General features: G+C 40.9%; 1 protein-coding gene across 1 annotated transcript in view; it reads left to right on the forward strand.

Annotated features, from left to right (window-relative positions):
• Nucleotides 1-21,191, forward strand: part of T3dh (Type III alcohol dehydrogenase) — a 62,370-nt gene that overhangs the window by 32,712 nt on the left and 8,467 nt on the right. Inside the window, exon 7 of the mRNA XM_071675436.1 lies at nt 16,060-16,218. Coding sequence (XP_071531537.1) covers nt 16,060-16,218 — 159 coding nt within the window. The remainder of the gene's footprint in view (nt 1-16,059; nt 16,219-21,191) is intronic.

A 21,191-nucleotide genomic window follows, 5' to 3' on the forward strand; every position in this document is an offset into this window, starting at 1 on the left:
TTACCAATTCATGTATATAATTACCAATTTGCACTGAATGGGGAGGGAGTTTTACCTCATGGGGCCCCATCTCCTAAATCTTGTCCACAATCATGCAACTTAACTTCTGTGTGTTGTCTGAATTAAGTGTTCCTTCATATGTTTATTCCCTTTATCCACCACTGTTATATTACAATACTTATTTACATATTATTAAAAAGTTTTGCTTAATGTTATGTTTTGTCCTGTGGTTGTTCTGTCCCTACACCTTTTGAAGAACTGTTCACTGCCTTCATTGTAAGTCTGGGTGTTAAATGCTGTGATCAGGTCACACCTCACACTTATCCCTTCCTTGGGGAGCCTTTCCTCAGAAATCATCTTCCTTGATTCTGGTACCATGTTTTTTGCTCTCCTCTCGACCTGTATAAGCTCTTTGTGCATCTTTAGATGTGATGACCAAACTTGAGAAGGATATTGTCATTTTGGCTGTATATAGGATGTGAACAGCTTGCTAAATGTTTCCTTATTCATGAACTTAAATGCAATTTTGATATTTGCCAGCAGACAGTTGTCTTGATTAATTTCCTAAGATGTGTCTCTAGGAATATGTCACTTCCCAGGTCTCTGTCACACCCTAATTCTTGTAGCTTGAATTTTCTGCTAAATATGTTTATATCTCCAGATCCATAAATGCTACATACAAATCCATTTGCTTTTCTAAGTATTTCTCACGTACATTCTTCAAAGCAAACACCTGATCCACACATCCTCTACCACTTCTGAAACCACACTGCTCTTCCCCAATCTGATGCTCTGTACATGCCTTCACCCTCTCAATCAATACCCTCCCATATAATTTACCAGGAATACTCAACAAACTTATACCTCTGTGATTTGAGCACTCACTCTTATCCCCTTTGCCTTTGTACAATGGCACTATGCACGCATTCCGCCAATCCTCATGCACCTCACCATGAGTCATACATACATTAAATAACCTTGCCAACCAGTCAACAATACAGTCACCCCCTTTTTTAATAAATTCCACTGCAATACCATCCAAACCTGCTGCCTAGAGGCATATGATAGAGTTGATAGAGATGCTCTGTGGAAGGTATTAAGAATATATGGTGTGGGAGGCAAGTTGTTAGAAGCAGTGAAAAGTTTTTATCGAGGATGTAAAGCATGTGTACATGTAGGAAGAGAGGAAAGTGATTGGTTCTCAGTGAATGTAGGTTTGCGGCAGGGGTGTGTGATGTCTCCATGGTTGTTAAATATGTTTATGGATGGGGTTGTTAGGGAGGTGAATGCAAGAGTTTTGGAAAGAGGGGCAAGTATGAAGTCTGTTGTGAATGAGAGAGCTTGGGAAGTGAGTCAATTATTGTTCGCTGATGATACAGCGCTGGTGGCTGATTCATGTGAGAAACTGCAGAAGCTGGTGACTGAGTTTGGTAAAGTGTGTGAAAGAAGAAAGTTAAGAGTAAATGTGAATAAGAGCAAGGTTATTAGGTACAGTAGGGTTGAGGGTCAAGTCAATTGGGAGGTAAGTTTGAATGGAGAAAAACTGGAGGAAGTAAAGTGTTTTAGGTATCTGGGAGTGGATCTGGCAGCGGATGGTACCATGGAAGCGGAAGTGAATCATTGGGTGGGGGAGGGGGCGAAAATCCTGGGAGCCTTGAAGAATGTGTGGAAATCGAGAACATTATCTCTGAAAGCAAAAATGGGTATGTTTGAAGGAATAGTGGTTCCAAGAATGTTGTATGGTTGCGAGGCGTGGGCTGTGGATAGAGCTGTGTGCAGGAGGGTGGATGTGCTGGAAATGAGATGTTTGAGGACAATGTGTGGTGTGAGGTGGTTTGATCGAGTAAGTAATGTAAGGGTAAGAGAGATGTGTGGAAATAAGGAGAGCATGGTTGAGAGAGCAGAAGAGGGTGTTTTGAAATGGTTTGGGCACATGGAGAGAATGAGTGAGGAAAGATTGACCAAGAGGATATATGTGTCGGAGGTGGAGGGAACGAGGAGAAGTGGGAGACCAAATTGGAGGTGGAAAGATGGAGTGAAAAAGATTTTGAGTGATTGGGGCCTGAACATGCAGGAGGGTGAAAGGAGGGCAAGGAATAGAGTGAATTGGATCGATGTGGTATACCGGGGTTGATGTGCTGTCAGTGGATTGAATCAGGGCATATGAAGCGTCTGGGGTAAACCATGGAAAGTAGTGTGGGGCCTGGATGTGGAAAGGGAGCTGTGGTTTCAGGCATTATTGCATGACAGCTAGAGACTGAGTGTGAACGAATGGGGCCTTTGTTGTTTTTTTCCTAGCGCTACCTCGCACATATGAGGGGGGAGGGGGATGGTATTCCATGTGTGGCGAGGTGGTGATGGGAATGAATAAAGGCAGACAGTGTGATTTGTGTGCATGGGTATATGTGTGTGTCTGTGTGTATATATATGTGTACATTGAGATGTATAGGTGGGTGTATTTGCGTGTGTGGACGTGTATGTATATACATGTGTATGGGGGTGGGTTGGGCCATTTCTTTCATCTGTTTCCTTGCGCTACCTCGCAAAGGCGGGAGACAGCGACAAAGCAAAATAAATATATAAATAAATAATGTTTATTAACTTTGTTACATTCACTTGGGATGTTTTTCCATCAATACCAGACCAGCTTGGGTGTCTTTTTAGGTTCCCTTGTAAGTTAATGCAATCCTCTTTGCTTTTCACTTCTACACGACCCTTGTGCCATCTGCAAACATTGTCAGATGAGACTCCATACATTTTTAGCAAGTCAGTCACATAAATCAAAAAGAGTTATGGTCTCTGAGCAGAACCCATACAAGAAGGCTTCTTTGATATGTGGTCTGTTTCCTTCCACTAAGGTGATTTTTCATCAAGGGAGGCTACTCCATATTCCTGCCTGGTGATCCGGCTTCTTAATCAGCCTCCCATATGGGACTGTGTCAGATGCTTTCTCTCAGTCCAGATATAAACAATTCACCCAGCATTCCCTTTTGTGTAAAATAGGGCTCATTCTCTTGTAGAAATGTAAAAGATTTGCTGCAAAGTCACACAACTTCATTTTCCTGAAGCTGTGTTGTCTCTTAAGTAATTTTCTCTCTTTAGGAAGTCATCCTTATGCTTTCTCCCTATCTATTTCAGTATCTTACAAACTAGACTTTTTAGGGACATCTGTCTATAGTTCAGTGCCTTTTTTCAGTCCCCTTTTTTAATACTTAGGTATGACATTTGTTGCTTTTTATCTCTCTTAGCACTTTGCTTATTTTCAGCAATATCTTGAAAAATATTTCAAGTGCTTGAAAAATATTTCAGGTGGTTTGTCAAGAGTATCTGCACATATATTCAGCACATTTGGTGAAATGCCATCAAGACTATGAACCTTGTATGGGCGAAGACCCTTTATTGCTCTGGTAACATTTTTGCTTACCTCTGCTTTCTTAAAAACCTCCTTCCATTCTGTCTTCTTTACGTTGGGGCTATAGTGTCTTCCTTTGTGAAAACACTTTGGTACTCTTCTTTCTGAATCACATAGCCTATTTTTTAATTATCTTTTAACTTACAGTTTACTTTTAAATTTACAGAAAAGTTTTGGATTTTCTCCTGCCTTATCCACAATATTTTTTTTTCTAGTTTCTTTGTTCCTCCTTTCTTATCCAGTTGTACTTGTTCCTACCTTCATATATTATGTGAATATTGGCTTCTCTGCTTTTTTTAAATCTTTTCATTTAAGCAGTCCTTACTCATTCATAAACTTTCTTTTGTATTTGAGCCTAAAGACACCTGTTTTCCTACTCCTTCATTGTAAATTTCTTGGCCCTAACACTGCAGTGCCCATGTTCCTGGTTGCTGAACTCCATTTTCTGATTTATATTACCCTGGAAATTGCTGAGTTTTTAGTCTTCAGTTGCATTTCATCTTCAAATCTTGTCTCATCCCTGATGTTTTAAGTTTCTTTATGTCCCACAATCAAACTTAAGGAATTACATGATCACTTTTTTCAGTTGGTGTATAGTATGTGATATTCTCAATATCCCAGCTAACATATGTGAAGATAAGACCTAATTTTGGTGATGTATATGTTTCTCCAATCTTAGCATGTTTACTGAGTCCCTTGTATAGAGAATTTGTCTCAGACTTTCTGTCACCATGAAAAATCCAAATTCCCCAGTGTCTTCCTTCATAATTGAAATTATCCATTTTTTTAGTACCTCTCCATCTGTAAATGCCTGTTTTACAACTTACTGCAACATCCTGATTGTTCCTTCATTGTTATGATTGTATATTTGTTGTGGGTCATTAAAACTTATAAAACAAATGGGACAGTCAACTCTAGCTTAACCAGAAACCAGTCGTAATAGCATCCCATTTGTTTAACATGATGTATGTGCTGTTCTCTCATAATTAGTTATTTAACTTTTTTTTTTTTCATACTTGATTGCCATTTTCCACATTAGCGAGGTAGTGTGAGGAACAGATGAAGAAAGGCCACGTTCATTTGCATTCATTCTCTTTATGTCATGTGCACAGAAGCCACAGCTGTCTGACCACAAACAGGACCTACAGACCTTTCCATGGTTTCCCCTGACTGCTTCACATGCCCAAGTTCAGTCCATGGACATCATGTTGACCCCTGAATACCACATCATTCCAGTTCATTCTATCCCGTGCACACTTTTCACCCTCTTGCATGCTCAGGACTCAAGCTCTTAAAATCTTTTCCACTCCATCCATCCATCTTCAATTTGGTTACCCCTTCTTGTACCCTCCACCTATGACACATATATTCTCTTTTTCAACCTGTCCTTACTCATTTTCTCCATATTCTCCCTATGTTTAAGTCTTTTCAGCACGCCCTTTCTATCTCTTTCAGTCACACTCTTTTTATTAACACACTTCTCTCTTACCGTTTGATTACTTACTTCATCAAACCATCAGTTGTCCGCTTATTGTCCTGACATTTCATTTCCAATACATCCACCCTCCTTTGCACATGTGACATTGTTGGAACCATTATACTTTCAAACTCCCCAATTTAGCCTTCCAGATAACACCCTCTTGTTCTTCATTGCTCCCAGAACCTCTGCCCCCTCACCCACCTTATAGGTGTGTTGAACACTGGAATAAGTTACCGTCAGATGTAGTGAATGCTGAAACTATAAATATCTTCAAAAGTTGTCTAAACAAATATTTTATAAAGTCAGGTATACTCTGAGAAAAATGCCAGAAATAAACATATAAATGACAGCGGTAACATGGACACTAGAAGGCGAATGTGCAGCAGCGGGGAGTTGATGATAGCTTAAAAAGCTACTGAGCGGAATTATATATTTTTTTTTTCTTTTTTTGTCATATCTTATTTTTTCTTTTATTCAGACAACTCAGTCATGGGTCAATCAAGCCTCCTGTTGTCTGTCTTTCTCATGTAAACTTTCATGTTCATGGTTCCAATTTCCCTCTTGTCCACTCCAAGATATCCAAACACTTGATTTCATCCAATTTTTCTCCATTTAAACACACCCCAAGTAACGTGTTCCTCCGCCATGCTAAACCTATTGCCCATGTTTCCATTCACATTTATGCTCAACTTCCTCTTTCCACACACTCTTCTAAACTCAGTCACCAGCTTCTGCAGTTTCTTACTTGAATCTGCCACTAGTTCTGTGTTATTAGCAAACAACAACTAACTCATTTCCCAGGCTGCCTCATCCCCTACAGACTGCATACTTACCCCACTCTCCAAGAATCTTACATTTACCTCACTCACCACCCCATCCATAAACAAATTACACAGCCATGGTAACATTACTCACCCTTTCTGCAGGCCAACCTTCACTTGGAACCATTCACTGTCATTTCTTCCTCCTCATACACCTTTGGTAAAAATTTCTAACTCCTTTTGATAGCTTTCCTCCCACACCACATATTCTTATACCTCTCCACAAGGCATCTTGTATCAACCCTATTATATGCTTTCTCCAGACTCATGAATGCCACAGATTCTGTTTCTCAGAGGATTTCTCACACATGCATTAAAGCAAACACCTGATCTACTCATCCTTTACCACTTCTGAAACCACACTGTTCCTCCCCAGTCTGTTACTCTGTACATGCCTTCACTCTCTTAATCACTACTCTCTCACACAACTTACAAGGTACACTAAAAAATTGGAGTGATAAAGTACACAGGGGACAATGTCTGTCAAAGAACTGAAATAGGGCATATGAAGTGGTTAGAGTAAACCACAGAATTGTCTGTAGGACTTGACCATGGATGTTGGGCTTTGGATTTGGTAGATTATACATGATATCTAGTGACTGTTCAGGTGCTCTTGGTAGTATCTCACCGTGATGGGAATGGCAATTATTATAAGAAAAAGTCTGGTAATGCAAAATATTAATTTTTTTGTCTTTATATAGTTCTCCCAACATATTGATTAGATAATGTTACATTATGGACTTAGAAATATACATTTCCTTCACTCACCACCCCATCCATAAACAAATTACACAGCCATGGTAACATTACTCACCTTTGCATTCAAATCACCCATCACTATAACCTGGTCTTGTGCATCAAAACCACTAACACACTCATTTAGCTGCTCCCAAAACACTTGCCTCTCATGATCTTTCTTCTCATGCCCAGGTGCATGTGCACCAATAATCACCTATCTCTCTCCATCAGCTTTCAGTTTTATATACACATATATATACATATACACACATACATGTACATAGGGGAGAAAGAATACTGCCCACCTATTCCAGTGTGTCATAAAAGGTGACTAAAAGGGGACAGGGAGCGGGGATCTGGAAATTTCCCCTACAGTTTTTTTAGTTTTCCAAAGGAGTGAACAGAGAAAGGGGCCAAGTGGAGGATATTCCTTCTTAGGCATGGTTCTATGTTCTGAATGTTACCTTGCTAATGCAAGAAATGATGAATATATATATGAAAAAAGAATACATTTAGGGAGATAAATACAAAAGTTTTGGAGAGAGGGGTAAGTATGCAGTCTGTTAGGGATGGAGAGGGGCCTGGGAAGTGTCAGTTGTTTGCTGATGATACAGCTCTAGTGGCTGATTTATGTGAGAAGCTACAGAAGTTGGTGACTGAGTTTGGAAAAGTGTGTGAAAGGAGAAAGTTGAGAGTAAATATGAATAAGAGCAAGGTTATTAGGTTCAGTAGGGTTGAGAGACAAGTTAATTGGGATGTAAGTCTGAATGGAGAAAAAATTTGGAGGCAGTGAAGTGTTTTAGATATCTGCAAGTGGACTAAGCAGCAGATGGAACCATGGAAGCGGAAGTGGATCATAGGGTGGGGGAGGGGGGCGAAAATTTTGGGAGCCTTGAAAAATGTGTGGAAGTCGAGAACATTATCCCGGAAAGCAAAAATGGGTATGTTTGAAGGAATAGTAGTTCCAACAGTGTTATATGGTTACGAGGATTGGCTATAGATAGAGTTGTGCGGAGGAGGGCAAATATGCTGGAAATAAAATGTTTAAGGACAGTTTGTGGTGTGAGCCGGTTTCATCAAGTACGTAGTGAAATGGTAAGAGAGATGTGTGGAAATAAAATGTTTAAGGACAGTATGTGTTGTGAGGTGGTTTGATCAAGTAAGTAATGAAAAGGTAAGAGAGATGTGTGGAAATAAAATGTTTAAGGACAGTATGTGTTGTGAGGTGGTTTGATCAAGTAAGTAATGAAAAGGTAAGAGAGATGTGTGGAAATAAAAAGAGAGTGGTTGAGAGAGCAGAAGAGGGTGTTTTGAAATGGTATGGCCACATGGAGAGACAATGAGTGAGGAATTATTGACAAACATGATATACGTGTCAGAGGTTGAGGGAACATGAAGTGGGAGACCAAGTTGGAGGTGGAAGGATGGAGTGAAAAAGATTTTGAGTGATCGGGACCTGAACATGCAGGAGGGTGAAAGGAGGGCAAGGAATAGAGTGAATTGGAACAATGTGGTATACCAGGATCAACTTGCCATCAATGGACTGAACCAGGGCATGTGAAGCGTCTGGGGTAAACCATGGAAAGCTGTGTAGGTATGTATATTTGTGTGTGTGGACGTGTGTATGTACATGTGTATGGGGGTGGGTTGGGACATTTCTTTCATCTGTTTCCTTGCGCTACCTCGCAAATGCGGGAGACCGACAAAAAAAAAAAAAAAAAATATACATATATACATAAATGTCCATACATTCACATATATATATGTATACAATGAGATGTATAGGTATGTATATTTGTGTGTGTGGACGTGTGTATGTACATGTGTATGGGGGTGGGTTGGGACATTTCTTTCATCTGTTTCCTTGCGCTACCTCGCAAATGCGGGAGACCGACAAAAAAAAAAAAAAATATACATATATACATAAATGTCCATACATTCACATATATATATGTATACAATGAGATGTATAGGTATGTATATTTGTGTGTGTGGACGTGTGTATGTACATGTGTATGGGGGTGGGTTGGGACATTTCTTTCATCTGTTTCCTTGCGCTACCTCGCAAATGCGGGAGACCGACAAAAAAAAAAAAAAATATACATATATACATAAATGTCCATACATTCACATATATATATGTATACAATGAGATGTATAGGTATGTATATTTGTGTGTGTGGACGTGTGTATGTACATGTGTATGGGGGGGGTTGGGCCATTTCTTTCGTCTGTTTCCTTGCGCTACCTCGCAAATGCGGGAGACCGACAAAAAAAAAAAAAATATACATATATACATAAATGTCCATACATTCACATATATATATGTATACAATGAGATGTATAGGTATGTATATTTGTGTGTGTGGACGTGTGTATGTACATGTGTATGGGGGGGGTTGGGCCATTTCTTTCGTCTGTTTCCTTGCGCTACCTCGCAAATGCGGGAGACCGACAAAAAAAAAAAAAAAAAAAATATACATATATACATAAATGTCCATACATTCACATATATATATGTATACAATGAGATGTATAGGTATGTATATTTGTGTGTGTGGACGTGTGTATGTACATGTGTATGGGGGTGGGTTGGGACATTTCTTTCATCTGTTTCCTTGCGCTACCTCGCAAATGCGGGAGACCGACAAAAAAAAAAAAAAATATACATATATACATAAATGTCCATACATTCACATATATATATGTATACAATGAGATGTATAGGTATGTATATTTGTGTGTGTGGACGTGTGTATGTACATGTGTATGGGGGTGGGTTGGGACATTTCTTTCATCTGTTTCCTTGCGCTACCTCGCAAATGCGGGAGACCGACAAAAAAAAAAAAAAATATACACATATACACATGTACATATTCATACATGCTGCCTTCATCCATTCCTGCCACCATCCTGCCACAACTGAAATGGCACCCCTCTCCCCCCACGCATGCGCAAGGTAGCGCTAGGAAAAGACAACAAAGGCCACATTTGTTCACACAGTCTCTAGCTGTCATGTGTAATGCACCAAAACCCAGCACCCTATCCACATTCAGACCCCACAGACCTTTCCATGGTTCCCTGGACTGCTTCACATGCCCAAGTTCAGTCCATGGACATCATGTTGACCCTGAATACCACATCATTCCAGTTCATTCTATCCCGTGCACACTTTTCACCCTCTTGCTTGCTCAGGACTCAAGCTCTTAAAATCTTTTCCACTCCATCCATCCATCTTCAATTTGGTTACCCTTCTTGTACCCTCCACCTATGACACATATATTCTCTTTTCAACCTGTCCTTACTCATTTTCTCCATATTCTCCTATGTTTAAGTCTTTTCAGCACGCCCTTTCTATCTCTTTCAGTCACACTCTTTTTATTAACACACTTCTCTCTTACCGTTTGATTACTTACTTCATCAAACCATCAGTTGTCCGCTTATTGTCCTGACATTTCATTTCCAATACATCCACCCTCCTTTGCACATGTGACATTGTTGGAACCATTATACTTTCAAACTCCCCAATTTAGCCTTCCAGATAACACCTCTTGTTCTTCATTGCTCCCAGAACCTCTGCCCCTCACCCACCTTATAGGTGTGTTGAACACTGGAATAAGTTACCGTCAAGATGTAGTGAATGCTGAAACTATAAATATCTTCAAAAGTTGTCTAAACAAATATTTTATAAAGTCAGGTATACTCTGAGAAAAAATGCCAGAAATAAACATATAAATGACAGCGGTAACATGGACAATAGAAGGCGAATGTGCAGCAGCGGGGAGTTGATGATAGCTTAAAAAGCTACTGAGCGGAATTATATATTTTTTTTTTTCTTTTTTGTCATATCTTATTTTTTCTTTTATTCAGACAACTCAGTCATGGGTCAATCAAGCCTCCTGTTGTCTGTCTTTCTCATGTAACTTTCATGTTCATGGTTCCAATTTCCCTCTTGTCACTCAAGATATCCAAAACACTTGATTTCATCCAATTTTTCTCCATTTAAACACACCCCAAAGTAACGTGTTCCTCCGCCATGCTAAACCTATTGCCCATGTTTCCATTCACATTTATGCTCAACTTCCTCTTTCCACACACTCTTCTAAACTCAGTCACCAGCTTCTGCAGTTTCTCACATGAATCAGCCACCAGCGCTGTATCATCACGAACAACAACTGACTCACTTCCCAAGCTCTCTCATCCACAACAGACTGCATACTTACCCCACTCTCCAAGAATCTTACATTTACCTCACTCACCACCCCATCCATAAACAAATTACACAGCCATGGTAACATTACTCACCTTTGCATTCAAATCACCCATCACTATAACCTGGTCTTGTGCATCAAAACCACTAACACACTCATTTAGCTGCTCCCAAAACACTTGCCTCTCATGATCTTTCTTCTCATGCCCAGGTGCATGTGCACCAATAATCACCTATCTCTCTCCATCAGCTTTCAGTTTTATATACACATATATATACATATACACACATACATGTACATAGGGGAGAAAGAATACTGCCCACCTATTCCAGTGTGTCATAAAAGGTGACTAAAAGGGGAGGGAGCGGGGATCTGGAAATCCTCCCCTCCAGTTTTTAGTTTTCCAAAGGAGTGAACAGAGAAAGGGGCCAAGTGAGGATATTCCTTCTTAGGCATGGTTCTATGTTCTGAATGTTACCTTGCTAATGCAAGAAATGATGAATATATATATGAAAAAAAGAATACATTTAGGGAGATAAATACAAAAGTTTTGGAGAGAGGGGTAAGTATGCAGTCTGTTAGGGATGAGAGGGCCTGGGAAGTGTCAGTTGTTTGCTGATGATACAGCTCTAGTGGCTGATTTATGTGAGAAGCTACAGAAGTTGGTGACTGAGTTTGGAAAAGTGTGTGAAAGGAGAAAGTTGAGAGTAAATATGAATAAGAGCAAGGTTATTAGGTTCAGTAGGGTTGAGAGACAAGTTAATTGGGATGTAAGTCTGAATGGAGAAAAAATTTGGAGGCAGTGAAGTGTTTTAGATATCTGCAAGTGGACTAAGCAGCAGATGGAACCATGGAAGCGGAAGTTTGTCACAGGGTGTGTGTGGGTGGGTGGGTGGTGGTGGTGGTGGTGGTGGTGGTGGTGGGGGGGTCTGGGAGCGATGAAGAATGTGTTGGAGGAGAGAACATTATCTTGGAGAGCACAAATGGGTATGTTTGAAGGAATAGTAGTTCCAACAGTGTTATATGGTTATGAGGCATGGGCTATAGATAGCCTAGTATGAAGGACGGTGGATGTGTTGGAAATAAAATGTTTAAGGACAGTATGTGTTGTGAGGTGGTTTGATCAAGTAAGTAATGAAAAGGTAAGAGAGATGTGTGGAAATAAAAAGAGAGTGGTTGAGAGAGCAGAAGAGGGTGTGTTGAAATGGTTTGGACGTATGGAGAGAATGAGTGAGGTGGAGGGAACAAGGAGAAGTGGGAGACCAAGTTGGAGGTGGAAGGATGGAGTGAAAAAGATTTTGAGCAATCGGGGTCTGAACATACAGGAGGATGAGAGGTGTGCAGGGAATAGAGTGAATTGGAACAATGTGGTATACCAGGATCAACTTGCCATCAATGGACTGAACCAGGGCATGTGAAGCATCTGGGGAAACCATGGAAAGCTTTGTTGGACCTGGATGTGGATAGGGAGCTGTGATTTTGGTGCATTACATATGACAGCTAGAGACTGACTGTGAACGAATGTGGCCTTTTTTCTGTTTTCCTGGTGCTATCTCGCTGAAGCAGGGGGTAGCAATGCAGTTTCCTGTGGGGCAGGGTAGTGACAGGGTTGGATAAAGACACGCAAGTATGAATATGTATATGTGTATATATGAATATGTCTGTGCGTATGTATGCATATGTTGATGTATATATGTGCATATGTGGGCGTCTATGTATATATATGTGTATATAAGTAGATGAGCCATTCTTCGTCTGTTTCCTGGCGCTACTTCGCTGACAAGGGAAGCAGCGATTAAGTATAATGATAAGAAATTATATGTATTTTATTATTATTTTATTATTATGCTTAATTGCTGTTTCCTGTGTCAGTGAGGTAGCTCTTGCAAATAGACAAAGAATGGCCTTTTTACCCATATACACACACACACATATATATATATATATATATATATATATATATATATATATATATATATATATATATATATATATATATATATACAGAGGTATAAGTGTGTTGAGGATTCCTGGTAAATTAGATGGGAGGGTAGTGATTGAGAGGGTGAAGGCATGTACAGAGCATCAGATTGGGGAAGAGCAGTGTGGTTTCAGAAGTGGTAGAGGATGTGTGGATCAGGTGTTTGCTTTGAAGAATGTATGTGAGAAATACTTAGAAAAGCAAATGGATTTGTATGTAGCATTTATGGATCTGGAGAAGGCATATGATAGAGTTGATAGAGATGCTCTGTGGAAGGTATTAAGAATATATGGTGTGGGAGGCAAGTTGTTAGAAGCAGTGAAAAGTTTTTATCGAGGATGTAAGGCATGTGTACGTGTAGGAAGAGAGGAAAGTGATTGGTTCTCAGTGAATGTAGGTTTGCGGCAGGGGTGTGTGATGTCTCCATGGTTGTTTAATTTGTTTATGGATGGGGTTGTTAGGGAGGTAAATGCAAGAGTCTTGGAAAGAGGGGCAAGTATGAAGTCTGTTGGGGATGAGAGAGCTTGGGAAGTGAGTCAGTTGTTGTTCGCTGATGATACAGCGCTGGTGGCGGATTCATGTGAGAAACTGCAGAAGCTGGTGACGGAGTTTGGTAAAGTGTGTGGAAGAAGAAAGTTAAGAGTAAATGTGAATAAGAGCAAGGTTATTAGGTACAGTAGGGCTGAGGGTCAAGTCAATTGGGAGGTGAGTTTGAATGGTGAAAAACTGGAGGAAGTGAAGTGTTTTAGATATCTGGGAGTGGATCTGTCAGCGGATGGAACCATGGAAGCGGAAGTGGATCATAGGGTGGGGGAGGGGGCGAAAATTTTGGGAGCCTTGAAAAATGTGTGGAAGTCGAGAACATTATCCCGGAAAGCAAAAATGGGTATGTTTGAAGGAATAGTAGTTCCAACAATGTTGTATGGTTGCGAGGCGTGGGCTATGGATAGAGTTGTGCGCAGGAGGATGGATGTGCTGGAAATGAGATGTTTGAGGACAATGTGTGGTGTGAGGTGGTTTGATCGAGTAAGTAACGTAAGGGTAAGAGAGATGTGTGGAAATAAAAAGAGCGTGGTTGAGAGAGCAGAAGAGAGTGTTTTAAAATGGTTTGGGCACATGGAGAGAATGAGTGAGGAAAGATTGACCAAGAGGATATATGTGTCGGAGGTGGAGGGAACGAGGAGAAGAGGGAGACCAAATTGGAGGTGGAAAGATGGAGTGAAAAAGATTTTGTGTGATCGGGGCCTGAACATGCAGGAGGGTGAAAGGAGGGCAAGGAATAGAGTGAATTGGAGCGATGTGGTATACAGGGGTTGACGTGCTGTCAGTGGATTGAATCAAGGCATGTGAAGCGTCCGGGGTAAACCATGGAAAGCTGTGTAGGTATGTATATTTGTGTGTGTGGACGTGTGTATGTACATGTGTATGGGGGGGGTTGGGCCATTTCTTTCGTCTGTTTCCTTGCGCTACCTCGCAATACGCGGGAGACAGCGACAAAGTATAAAAAAAAAAAAAAAAAAAAAAAAAAATATACATATATACATAAATGTCCATACATTCACATATATATATGTATACATATCAACATTTGCATACATATGCCTAGATATATACATATATACCCATGTGCTTATTCATACTTGCTTGCCTTCATCCATTCCTGGCGTTACCCCACCCCACAGGAAATAGCATCACTACCCCTTGCTTCAGCAAGGTAGCGCTAGGAAAACAGACAGAGACCACATTCATTCACACTCAGTCTCTAGTTGTCATGTGTAATGCACCAAAACCCAGCACCCTATCCACATTCAGACCCCACAGACCTTTCCATGGTTTACCCCAGATGTATCACATATGTACATAGTCATACTTGCACAATTTCATCCATTCCCAACACCACCCCACCCTACAGGAAACAGCACAAGTACATGAAAGAAAAGAAAAAAAAGATAACGTGCATTCTCATCTTTTCCCTCCACACCCGAACATTGCCCCATGCGTCAGCGAATTAGCACCAGGAAACAGACAAAGAGAGGCCACATCCGCTTACATTTATACATGAGCTGTCATATGTAATGCACCAAAACCACAGCTCCTATCCACATCCAGGTCCCACAGACCTTTCCATGGTTTATCCTGGATGTTTCACATGCACTGGTTCAGTTCTTTGATGGCATATTGAACCCAACATACCACCTTGTTCCAATTTGCTCCCTTCTGTGCATGCCTTTCACCCTCCTGCATGTCCAGGCCCTGATTGCTCAAAATCTTTTCACTTTATCCCTCCATCTCCAGTTTGGTCTCCTAGTTCTCCATGTTCTCTCCATTTTCTCACTCATTTTCTCCATATGTCCAAAACCATTTCAATGCACTCACCTCTGCTTTCTCAACCACACTCTTTTTATTTCTACAGATCTCTCTTACCCTTTCCTTATTAACGCGATCATCCCACCTCATACTATATATTGTCCTCAAACATTTCATTTCCAGCACATTCATTTCTTCAGACATACCCATTTTTGCTCACTAAGATAACATTCTTTCTTTCCATACATTCTTTGTTGCTCCCTGAACCTTTGCCTCCTCCCCCTCCCTGTGAATCTCTGCCATTTCCATGGTTCCATTCACTGCCAAGTTCACTCCCATATATCTAAGACACTTAACTTCCTCTATTTTTTCTCCATTCAAACTTACTCTCAACTAACTTGTCCCTTAACCCTGCTGAACCAAAGCTATTTGTTCTCATCTTTTGCATATTATTTGATTTTTAATGAAAGTATTTTCTAGTTTGGAGGGGTTATGAGTGATAATACAGGTCTCACTTGATGAATCAACTTAGTATGTAAGGTGAAAATATACAAAGGACTTTAATGAGTATGGAAGTAAATTTTTCACTGTAGAATACTGAGCACATATTGAAGAGGTGTGTGAATAAAGATAAGAAAATATTAAGTTGGGAATGGGGTAATGATAGTAGATATATGTATTGATTGATGATAGTTCACTTCCAAACAGAAGTGCTCCGTGATAATAAGACATGAATGTCAGAAAGGACAAAAGAAAGATGAAGAAAAACATAAACATTAGACATGAAGTGTTAAGAACAAGAAAAACTGTAAAAAATTTATAAAAAGATTGGTGATTGATGAATGAAAGGAAATATGTGTAGCCAAGCTCTTTACTTTTGTTGAGACAGAAAACAAGATCACCAGTCTAGACCCAGAGGGCTTAAGTTGATTTTAGGCATCCCTTGAAAAGAAAAGACTATAGGACAACAGCACTACCTGAGACTGGTGCTGTTTGCAGCCTAATTTACTGTTCCTCTGTTCATGTTTAATCCATAGAAACAAATCATTTACACCTGTGTTTCATTGCTTTGTGCTTCTACATCTAAATACAATATTCTTAATGTGCAGGTCTGTTTACAACCAAGATGATGTGGAAGCTCGGTCTAAGATGCATCTAGCAAGTACATTTGCTGGAGTTGGCTTTGGCAATGCTGGAGTTCATCTGTGCCATGGGATGTCGTATCCTATTTCTGGCAATGTTAAGCATTTCCATCCAGAGAATTATGAGTAAGTATATCATTATATGATTTTCAGGGATTGTGGAGAAAGAATGCTGCCCACACATGAGGGGGAGGGGGATGGTATTCCATGTGTGGCGTGGTGGCGATGGAAATGAATAAAGGCAGACAGTGTGAATTGTGTGCATGGGTATATATGTATATGTCTGTGTGTGTATATATATATGTGTACATTGAGATAATAGGTATGTATATTTGCGTGTGTGGACGTGTATGTATATACATGTGTATGGGGGTGGGTTGGGACATTTCTTTCATCTGTTTCCTTGCGCTACCTCGCAAATGCAGGAGACCGACAAAAAAAAAAAAAAAAAATCCCCGGGAAATTATATGGGAGGGTATTGATTGAGAGAGTGAAGGCATGTACAGAGCATCAGATTGGGGAAGAGCAGTGTGGTTTCAGAAGTGGTAGAGGATGTGTGGATCAGGTGTTTGCTTTGAAGAACGTATGTGAGAAATACTTAGAAAAGCAAATTGATTTGTATGTAGCATTCATAGATCTGGAGAAGGCATATGATAGAGTTGATAAAGATGCTCTGTGGAAAGTATTAAGAATATGTGATGTGGGAGGCAAGTTGTTAGAAGCAGTGAAAAGTTTTTATCGAGGATGTGAGGCATGTGTACAAGTTGGAAGTGAGGAAAGTGATTGGTTCTCATTGAATGTCGGTTTGCGGCGGGGGTCCATGATGTCTCCATGGTTGTTTAATTTGTTTATGGATGGGGTTGTTAAGGAGGTGAATACAAGAGTTTTGGTGAGAAACTGCAGAAACTGGTGACTGAGTTTGGTGAAGTGTGTGAAAGAAGAAAGCTGAGAGTAAATGTGAATAAGAGCAAGGTTATTAGGTACAGTAAGGTTGAGGGACAAGTCAGTTGGGAGGTACGTTTGAATGGAGAAAAACTGGAGGAAGTGAAGTGTTTTAGATATCTGGGAGTGGATTTGGCAGCGTATGGAACCGAGGAAGCAGAAGTGAGTCATAGGGTGGGGGAGGGGGGCGAAAGTTCTGGGAGCATTGAAAAATGTGTGTAAGGCGAGAATGATATCTTGGAAAGCAAAAATGAGTATGTTTGAAGGAGTAGTGGTTCCGACAATGTTATATGGTTGCGAGGCGTGGGCTATAGATAGAGTTGTGCGGAGGAGGGTGGATGTGTTGGAAATGAGATGTTTGAGGATGATATGTGGTGTGAGGTGGTTTGATCGAGTAAGTAATGAAAGGGTAAGGGAGATGTGTGGTGATAAAAAGAGTGTGGTTGAGAGAGCAGAAGAGGGTGTTTTGAAATGGTATGGCCACATGGAGAGAATGAGTGAGGAATGATTGACAAAGAGGATATATGTGTCAGAGGTTGAGGGAACGTGGAGAAGTGGGAGACCAAATTGGAGGTGGAAAGATGGAGTGAAAAAGATTTTGAGTGATCGGGACCTGAACATGCAGGAGGGTTTAAGGCGTGCAAGGAATAGAGTGAATTGGAACTATATGGTATACCAGGGTTGACGTGCTGTCAATGGATTGAACCAGGGCATGTGAAGCGTCTGGGGTAAACCATGGAAAGTTCTGTGGGGCCTGGATGTGGAAAGGGAGTTGTGGTTTCGGTGCATTATACACAACAGGTAGAGACTGAGTGTGAACGAATGTGGCCTTTTGTTGTCTTTTCGTAGTGCTACCTCACGCACATGGGGGGAAGGGGGCTGTCATTTCATGTGTGGCAGGGTGGCGATGGGAATGAATAAGGACAGACAGTATGAATTATGTACATGTGTATATATGTATATGTCTGTGTGTATATATATGTATACAATGAGATGTATAGGTATGTATATGTGCGTGTGTGGACATGTATGTATATACATGTGTATGTGGGTGGGTTGGGCCATTCTTTCATCTGTTTCCTTGCACTACCTTGCTAACACGGGAGACAGTGACAAAGTATAATAAAATGAATAGATGAAAATATTATTGTTATCATTATTATTATTATTACACTTGAGTGGTAATGAGAGGTAGAGGTAGAGGGAACAAGGAGAAGTGGGAGACCAAATTGAAGGTGAAAGGATGGAGTGAAAAGGATTTTGAGTGATTGGGGCTTGAACATACAGGAGGGTGAGAGGCGTGCAAGGAATAAAGTGAATTGGAACGATGTGGTATACTGGGGTTGAAATGCTGTCAGTGGACTGAACCAGGGTATGTGAAACGTCTGGGGTAAACCATGGAAAGGTGTGTAGGGCCTGGATTTGGATAGGGAGCTGTGGTTTCAGTGCATTACACATGACAGCTTGAGACTGAATGTGAAAGAATGTGGCCTTTCTGTCTGTTTTCCTGGTGCTGCCGCGCTGAAGCAGGGGGATAGGAATGCTGTTTCCTGTGGGGCGGGGTACCACCAGAAATGGATGAAGGCAAGCAAGTATAAATATGTACATGTGTATATATGTATATGAGACAGGAAAGATTGACAAAGAGGATATATGTGTCAGAGGTGGAGGGAAAAAGGAGAAGTGGGAGACCAAATTGGAGGTGGAAAGATGGAGTGAAAAAGATTTTGAGTGATTGGGACCTGAACATGCAGGAGGGTTTAAGGTGTGCAAGGAATAGAGTGAATTGGAACTATATGGTATACCAGGGTTGACGTGCTGTCAATGGATTGAACCAGGGCATGTGAAGCGTCTGGGGTAAACCATGGAAAGTTCTGTGGGGCCTGGATGTGGAAAGGGAGTTGTGGTTTCGGTGCATTATACACAACAGGTAGAGACTGAGTGTGAACGAATGTGGCCTTTTGTTGTCTTTTCCTAGTGCTACCTCATGCACATGGGGGGAAGGGGGCTGTCATTTCATGTGTGGCAGGGTGGCGATGGGAATGAATAAGGACAGACAGTATGAATTATGTACATGTGTATATATGTGTATGTCTGTGTGTATATATATGTATACAATGAGATGTATAGGTATGTATATGTGCGTGTGTGGACATGTATGTATATACATGTGTATGTGGGTGGGTTGGGCCATTCTTTCATCTGTTTCCTTGCACTACCTCGCTAACACGGGAGACAGTGACAAAGTATAATAAAATGAATAAATGAAAATATTATTTTATCATTATTATTATTACACTTGAGTGGTAATGAGAGGTAGAGGTAGAGGTAGAGGGAACAAGGAGAAGTGGGAGACCAAATTGAAGGTGAAAGGATGGAGTGAAAAGGATTTTGAGTGATTGGGGCTTGAACATACAGGAGGGTGAGAGGCGTGCAAGGAATAAAGTGAATTGGAACGATGTGGTATACTGGGGTTGAAATGCTGTCAGTGGACTGAACCAGGGTATGTGAAACGTCTGGGGTAAACCATGGAAAGGTGTGTAGGGCCTGGATTTGGATAGGGAGCTGTGGTTTCAGTGCATTACACATGACAGCTTGAGACTGAATGTGAAAGAATGTGGCCTTTCTGTCTGTTTTCCGTGGTGCTGCCGCGCTGAAGCAGGGGGATAGGAATGCTGTTTCCTGTGGGGCGGGGTACCACCAGAAATGGATGAAGGCAAGCAAGTATAAATATGTACATGTGTATATATGTATATGAGACAGGAAAGATTGACAAAGAGGATATATGTGTCAGAGGTGGAGGGAAAAAGGAGAAGTGGGAGACCAAATAGGAGGTGGAAGGATGGAGAGAAAAAGATTTTGAGTGATTGGGGCCTGAACATACAGGAGGGTGAAAGGCGTGCAAGGAATAGAGTGAATTGGAATGATGTGGTGTACCGGGATGGATGTGCTGTCAATGGATTGAACCAGGGCATGTGAAGTGTCTGGGGTAAACCATGGAAAGGTCTGTGGGGCCTAGATGTGGAAAGGGAGCTATGGTTTCGGTGCACTACACATGACAGCTAGAGACTGAGTGTGAACAAATGTGGCCTTTTTTTGTCTGTTCCTGGTGCTGCCTTGCTGGAGGGGTGGAGGAAATGCTATTTCGTGTGTTGTGGGGTAGTGATGGGAATGGATGAAGGCAGCAAGTATGGATATATACATGTGTATATATGTATATGTCTGTACATGTATATGTATGTATACGTTGCAATGTATATGTATGTATATGTGTGTGTGTGTGGATGTTGGTGGAATACTTGTGCTTTGCCTTTGTATGAAGGCAAGGGAGACAAAGATGAGAGTTCAAACAGCAGAGATATGTTTGTTGAGTTTACCTGGTAAGTTGTATGGGAAATTGGTGATTGAGAGGGTAAAGGCATGTACAAAGCACCATATGGCAGATTGGTGATTGAGAGGGTAAAGGCATGTACAAAGCATCATATTGGAGAGGAATACTTTGGTTTCTTGAGTGGTAGAGGATGTGTGGATCAGGTGTTTGCATTAAAGAATGTGCGAGAGATATACTGAGAGAAACAGAAGGATTTGTATGTGGCATTTATGGATCTGGAGAAAACATATGATAGGGTTGATAGAGATACCTTATGGAAGGTCTCATGTATGTATGTTGTGGAAGGAAAGCTATTAGAAGTAATGAAAAGTTTTTATTATGAGTGTAAGGCATGTATTTAAATAGAAAGAGAGGAAGGTGGGTGGTTCCAGGTGAAGGTTGGTCTGCAACAGGGGTGTGTGATGTCCCCATTGCTGTTTAATCTGTTCATGGATGGGGTGGTGAGTAAGGTAAATGCAAGGGTTTTGGAGAGATGGGCGAGTATGCAGTCTGTAGTGGGTGCAGTCTGCAGTGGGTGAGGGGGGGTCCTGGAATGTGTTAGTTGTTGCTGGCAGATTTTAGTGCGAAACTGCAGAAGTTGGTGAATAAGTTTGGGAGAGTACATAAAAGGACGAAGTTGAAGGTAAAGGTAAATAAAAGCAAAGTTATTAGGTTTAGCAGGGCGGAGGGACTCGTTAGTTTGGGTGCAAGTTTGAATGAAAGTAATTTGAAGGAAGTGAAGTTTTTAGATACCCAGGAATGGATATTTTAGGAAATGGAATCACGT

This window comes from Panulirus ornatus, chromosome 21 (genome assembly GCF_036320965.1).
Source record: "Panulirus ornatus isolate Po-2019 chromosome 21, ASM3632096v1, whole genome shotgun sequence".
Classification (NCBI taxonomy): domain Eukaryota; kingdom Metazoa; phylum Arthropoda; class Malacostraca; order Decapoda; family Palinuridae; genus Panulirus; species Panulirus ornatus.